Here is a 6,936-nt window from a genome sequence, read left to right on the forward strand (position 1 = left end):
TAACATCTCACATGAAATCAAAACACATTAACGGAAACTCAAACTCAGCCACACACCACAACGCAAATCCACCCCCATCTGGCACGGCTTGGCGCGGGCGGTGGCGCGGGCGGTTAAGCGGCAGACAGCAGGGGTAAAGAATAATGAAGTTGAAGAACGTCTTTTTGCTTTGATTACAAAAGAGGATTATAGCGATGTTGCAAAATGTAAAAATAAAATAAAAGAATATTGCGATGGATTGAAAAATGCTTCACTAACATCAGAAAAAGTACATAAAAAATTAAAAAATTTTTGCAATGATGGAAAAGAAGAAAAAAAATGCGAGGAACTGAAAACAAATATTGAAAAAAAATGTAACACATTCAAAGATAAACTTAAAACAGCAGCTGTAAAAGAAACTTCAGCTTTGAAAGATGAGGATTGCAAAGAAAATGAACAAGAATGCCTATTTTTGGAGGGAGCATGTTCAAAAGAGCTTAAAGATGATTGCAATACTTTGAGAAATAAGTGCTATCAAAAGAAGCGTGATAAAGTGGCGGAAGATGCTCTTTTAAGAGCAGTTCGCGGAGGTTTAACTAGTGAAGCTACATGTCAAGGAAGGCTCAAAGAGGTTTGCATAGAGTTGAGTCAAAAAAGCGATGAATTAACGAAGCTCTGTCTTTACCAAGAAATGTCGTGTAAAACATTTGTATCAAAAAAACAAGAAAAATGTAATAGCCTTGAACAGGAAGTTAAAGAAGCACTTAAAAAAAACAGTGAATTGCGAGGAAAATGTCTACCATTACTTGAGCAATGTTACTTTCATAGAGGGAACTGTGAAGGAGACAAATCAAAGTGCAGTGAACCTACTAATCAGGACTGCAAAGAATATATACCAGATTGCGATAAACTAGAAGAAGAATGTGAAAAACAAAATATCATTTACACACATCCGGGACCCGATTTCAATCCAACTAAAGCAGAGCCTACAGTGGCAGAGGACATAGGGCTGGAAGAGCTTTATAAAGAGGCTGAGAAGGATGGAATTTTTATTGGAAAGAATCATCTAAGAGATGCAACAGCTTTGTTGGCGTTGTTGATTGAAAATAGTAATGATGCTGAAAAAAAATGCAATGAGGTCCTCAAAGATAAGTGCAAAAACTCTCATGAACATGAGGCCTTGGAAAAACTATGTAATAAAACTAATCCAAGTGATTATAAAAAAAAAAAATGCGAAGAATTAGAGAAAGATATCAGAAAAACATGTGATATTCTCACGTCAAAGCTTATAAGTAATCGTCTTTTTGATGCAGTAAATTCTAAAGTTGAATGGGGCAAGTTGCCAACATTTCTTAGTGATGAAGAGTGTGCAAAACTAGAATCTTATTGCTTTTATTTTAAAGAAAGATGTCCAGATGTCAAAGAAGCTTGTATGAATGTGAGGGCAGCGTGTTATAAGAGAGGGCTTGATGCACGGGCAAATAAAGTGCTGCAAGAAAATATGCGAGGAATGTTACATGGTTCAAACAAAAGCTGGCTTGAAAAATTTCAACAAGAATTAGTAAAAGTATGCAAGGAACTAAAAGAAAATAAAGAAAATTTCCCAAACGACGAACTATTTGTTCTGTGTGTACAGCCAGCAAAAGCGGCCCGGTTGCTTACACATGACCATCAAATGAAAGTTATCTTTTTACGACAACAATTGGATCAAAAGAGAGATTTTCCGACAGATAAAGACTGCAAGGAATTAGGGAAAAAATGCCAAGATTTAGGAAAGGATTCAAAAGAAATTACGTGGCCATGTCATACACTGGAACAGCAATGCAATCGCTTGGGGACTACAGAAATTTTGAAGCAGGTTTTACTAAATGAACACAAGGATACTTTGAAAACTCATGAAAACTGTGTAACATATTTAAAGGAAAAGTGTAATAAATGGTCTAGAAGAGGCAATGACCGTTTCTCTTTTGTATGTGTCTTCCAAAACACTACGTGTAAGCTGATGGTAGATGATGTAAAAGATAGGTGTGAAGTATTCGAAAAAAATATGCAAGCATCAGATATTAATGACTTCCTTGAAAAAAAACAAATAAAAACAGAATCAGCATCAAATATTTGCCCTTCATGGCATCCATACTGTGATAGATTTTTACCCAATTGTCCTGATCTTGACAAAGGAAAAACTTTCTGTCAAAATCTCAAAAAATATTGCGAACCATTTTATAAAAGAAAGGTTTTAGAAGATGCTCTTAAAGTAGAGCTTCGAGGAAAGCTGAGTGATGAAAACAAATGTACTACAGAATTAAAGGGATATTGTACAATAGCGAAAAACGTAAATAATGCGTCAATCAGTGGTTTATGCAAAGATAGCACTCAAGGTAATAATAAAAAGCCTGACGACAAAGTGGTAAAAGAGCTTTGTAAGAAATTGATGGAAGAAATAAAAGAGCAATGTGAGACATTACCAGCAGAATTAACGGAGCTGGAAAAAAGCCTAGAAAAAGATGTTAAAACATATAAAGAACTTAAGAAAGAGGCAAAGAAAGCAATGAACAAGTCTAATCTTGTTTTATCACTCGTTAAGAAAAACAAAAGTAATACATCAAAAAATAATAGAAATAATAGCAAAAACAAGGATAAGAATGCCGTTTCAAACGGATTTCAAGATATCACAGAACATGTGAAAATACTACGGAGAGGAGTTAAGGATGTATCCGTAACAGAATTAGAAGCTAAAGCATTTGATTTGGCAGCAGAAGTATTTGGAAGATATGTAGATTTGAAGGAAAGATGTGAGAAATTGGAATCGGATTGCGGGATTAAAGACGATTGCGATGGTTTAAAAGAAGTGTGTGGAAAGATTGAGAAGACATGTCGCGATCTGAAGCCTCTGGAGGTGAAGTCGCACGAAATAGTCACAGAAAGCACAACGACGACCACAACGACCACAACAACCGTTACCGATCCGAAGGCAACGGAATGCAAATCCTTACAGACAACAGACACATGGGTTACACAGACATCGACACACACAAGCACGTCTACCATCACATCTACGATTACATCAAAAATAACACTCACATCAACGAGGCGTTGCAAACCAACCAAGTGTACGACAGGGGATGATGCAGAGGACGTGAAGCCGAGTGAGGGATTGAAGATGAGTGGGTGGAATGTTATGAGGGGGGTGATAGTAGCAATGGTTATTTCGTTCATGATTTAGAAAGCAAATGAGCAGGATTTAATGATGAGCATGTATATTTACTAGATGAGCAAGCAGGGTAGGAGAGGAAAGAGTAAGGTAGATTGAGTCATCTCTTCAGCATCAATTGAAAGTGCATTACACATGAAATCACGTGTTCCCTATCTAATTGGCCACTATTCTTTGTCTAAATAGCCTTTACTTCTCGTTTATGTCCTTTTATATTCTACTTTTTATCTATTCAAGTTTTACGGTTACCCCGCATTTACCCCGCATTTACCCCACACAAATTTAAATACTACGATATTCAAACATCAGAATATTGTATGGACACACTAAAGATATACTTCAGCACACACAGTGCTTCTCTGACAGGTTTTGTCACTGAATTTCCATAAGAATCTTGGAATTAACAAAGAATTCAATAGTTAATTTCAGTATGAAAACATAACTCTACATCTCACATGTAGTCAAAACACATTAACTCAAACTCAAACTCAACCACACACCACAGCGCAAACCCACCCCCGTCAGGCACAGCTTGGCGCGGGCGGTGGCGCGGGCGGTTAAGCGGAGGGCACAGCAAGTAGTGAAAAGTGTATATGATGATGAGGATTATCTTTTGGCTTTGATTCTAAAAGAAGACGCAATGGTTGAATTACAATGCAAAGAAAGACTGAAAAAATATTGTGAAAACTTAGAAGAAGTAGATAAAAAGTTAAATAAAATCTATCCAAAACTAAAAGATATCTGCGAAGATAAAGACAAGAAATGCACAAGTCTAAAAACTAAAATTACAGGAAAATGTCAAACACATAAAACAACCTTAAATCCTATAGTATTAAAAGCTTTAGAAGAAAATTATGATTGTAAGGAGCATGAACGACAATGCCTATTTTTGGAGGGGGCATGCCCTAGTGTTCTTATAGAGGATTGCAACAAACTAAGGAATCTATGTTACCAGAGAAAACGTGACGAAGTAGCAGAAGAAGTCCTTTTGAGGGCACTTCATGGGGATTTAGAAAACACAACTGAATGCGAAAAGAAAATCAAAAATGTTTGCCAGAAAATAGGCCAAGAAAGTGATGAGTTGACAATGTTATGTCTTGATCAGAAGAAAACATGCGTAAATCTTGTAAAAAAAGGAAAAAGTAAGTGTAGTACTCTGGAAAAAGAAGTTGAAGGAACAATCAAAAACAATGATAAACAAAGGGAAACATGCCTTTTATTGCTTGAGCAATGTTATTTTTACAGAAGGAATTGCAAAGGAGACAAATTAAAGTGCGATGAATTGGGAAAGAAATGTCAAGAACAAAATATTGTTTATATACCACCAGGACCCGATTTTGATCCAACTAGACCAGAGGCTACAGTAGCAGAGGATATAGAACTAGAAGATTTCTATAAAAAAGCGGCAAAAGACGGAGTTCTTATTAGAAGATTTACACTAAGAGAGACAACTGCTTTGCTTGCATTGTTGATTCAGGACTCAAGTGCAACGGGTAGTGATAATAAAGAAAAATGCAAAAAAGCTCTTGAAAAGAAATGTAAAACCCTTCAAGAACATGAACCCTTAAAAAGTTTGTGTAAGGGAAGTGGTCTAAGTGATGATGGAACGAAAAAATGTGAAGAATTGCAAAACGATATTGACAAAACTTGCAAAATTTTCACTTCAAAAGTCATTAATAGTCGCCTTTTTGACCCAACAAAAGGAAATAATGGAATTCTTGGATGGGGAGGGTTGCCAACATTTCTTAGTAACGAAGAGTGTGCAAGACTAGAATCTTACTGCTTTTATTATAAAGAAGCATGTCCAGATGGTAAAAAAGCATGTGTGAATGTGAGGGCAGCGTGTTACAAAAGAGGACTTGATGCACGAGCAAATAAAGTACTGCAAGAAAATATGCGTGGGTTATTGCATGGTTCAAATGAAACATGGCTTAAGAAGTTTCAACAAGAATTAGTAAAAGTATGTGAAAAACTGAAAGAAGAAAATAAAGGAAGTTTCTCAAACGATGAATTATTTGTTCTATGTGTACAGCCTACAAAGGCAGCACGGTTACTTACACATGACCATCAAATGAGGGTTATCTTTTTACGACAACAATTAGATCAAAAACGAGATTTTCCAACAAACAAAGACTGCAAAGAATTGGGGAGAAAATGCCAAGATTTAGGAAAGGATTCAAATCAGATTCAATGGCCATGTCATACGCTAAAGCAACAGTGTGACCGCTTAGGGACTACAGAAATTTTGAAGCAGGTTTTATTGGATGAACACAAGGATACTTTAAGAACTCATGAAAACTGTGTAACATATTTAAAAGAGAAGTGTAATAAATGGTCTAGAAGGGGTGATGATCGTTTCACTTTTGTATGTGTTTTTCAAAACGCTACGTGTGAGCTGATGGTAAAAGACGTACAAGATAGGTGTGAAGTATTCAAGGAAAATATACAAACATCAGAGATCGTTGAATTTCTTAAAAATAATAAAAATGAAATAAGAAGACTGGAAAGAAATTGTTCCTCCTGGTATCCGTACTGCAATAGATTTTCACCTAATTGTCCAGATCTTACTAAAGGAGATACTTGTGCAAAGATCAAGGAGCATTGTGAACCATTTTATGAAAGAAAGGCCTTGGAAGATGCTCTCAAAGTAGAGCTTCGAGGAAAATTGAATAAAAAAAATAAATGTACTACAGCATTGAAGGGATATTGTACACAATTAGGAAAATTAAATAATGAATCTATCAAAAATTTATGCAAAGATAGTACTCAAGGTAACAATAAAAATGCTGAAGACAAAATGGTAGAAGAGCTTTGTAAGAAATTAGTGGAAGAAGTGGAACAGCAATGCAAAGTATTACCTGTAGAATTAACGGTGCTGGAAAAAAGTCTAGAAAAAGATGTTAAAACATATAAAGAACTTAAAAAAGAGGCAAAGAAAGCAATGGAAAAGTCCAATCTTGTATTATCACTCGTTAAGAAAAACGAAAGTAATGTACCAAAAAATAATAGCGAAAACAATAACGAAAATAAAACCACACCAAGCAAACGTCAAGATACCACCGAACATGTGAAAATACTACGGAGAGGAATTAAGGATGTATCAGTGACAGAATTGGAGGTCGAAGCATTTGACCTAACAGCAAATGTATTTGGAAGATATGTAGACTTGAAGGAAAGATGCAAAAAATTGACCTCAGATTGCGGGATTAAGGATGATTGCAAAGAAATAAAAGATGTGTGTGAAAAGATACAAGGAGTATGTTCAAAATTAGAACCACTAAAAGTGAAGCCACATGAAATAAAAACAGTAACGGAAACCAACATAACAACGGTTACAGAAACAGTCAAAGAAGCAGAAAAAACAGTAGGAGATGGAGAGAAATGCAAATCTCTCAGCACAACAGACACGTGGGTTACACACACGTCTACGCATACCAGTACATCCACAACTACGTCTACGGTCACATCGAGAATAACGTTGACCTCAACGAGGCGGTGTAAGCCTACGAAGTGCACCACCGGAGACGATCCAGAAGATGTCAAGCCAAGTGAAGGTTTGAGAATGAATGGATGGAGTATAATGAAGGGGGTGTTACTAGCAATGATGATTTCAGTTATGATTTAAAAAGCAAATGGGCAGGATTTAATAATGGGCATGTATATTTAACAGATAAGGAGGCAGGATAGGACAGGAAAGAGTAAAGTAGATTGAGTCATCTCTTCAGCATCAATTGAAAGTGCATTAC

General features: G+C 36.1%; 2 protein-coding genes across 2 annotated transcripts; both read left to right on the plus strand.

Annotated features, from left to right (window-relative positions):
* Positions 1 to 46: 46 nt before the first annotated feature.
* Positions 47 to 3,202, plus strand: T551_03710 (uncharacterized protein; the record flags this gene model as incomplete). The annotated part of the gene is made up of 1 exon (XM_018375973.1): positions 47 to 3,202. A coding segment is annotated over one exon (3,156 nt), but the record flags the coding sequence as incomplete, so codon positions are not given.
* A 514-nt stretch (positions 3,203 to 3,716) lies between these two features.
* T551_03711 (uncharacterized protein) lies at positions 3,717 to 6,815 on the plus strand (the record flags this gene model as incomplete). Its single annotated transcript, XM_018375974.1, has 1 exon — positions 3,717 to 6,815. A coding segment is annotated over one exon (3,099 nt), but the record flags the coding sequence as incomplete, so codon positions are not given.
* Positions 6,816 to 6,936: the final 121 nt, after the last annotated feature.

Source organism: Pneumocystis jirovecii (genome assembly GCF_001477535.1).
Source record: "Pneumocystis jirovecii RU7 chromosome Unknown supercont1.37, whole genome shotgun sequence".
NCBI classification, from domain to species: domain Eukaryota; kingdom Fungi; phylum Ascomycota; class Pneumocystomycetes; order Pneumocystales; family Pneumocystaceae; genus Pneumocystis; species Pneumocystis jirovecii.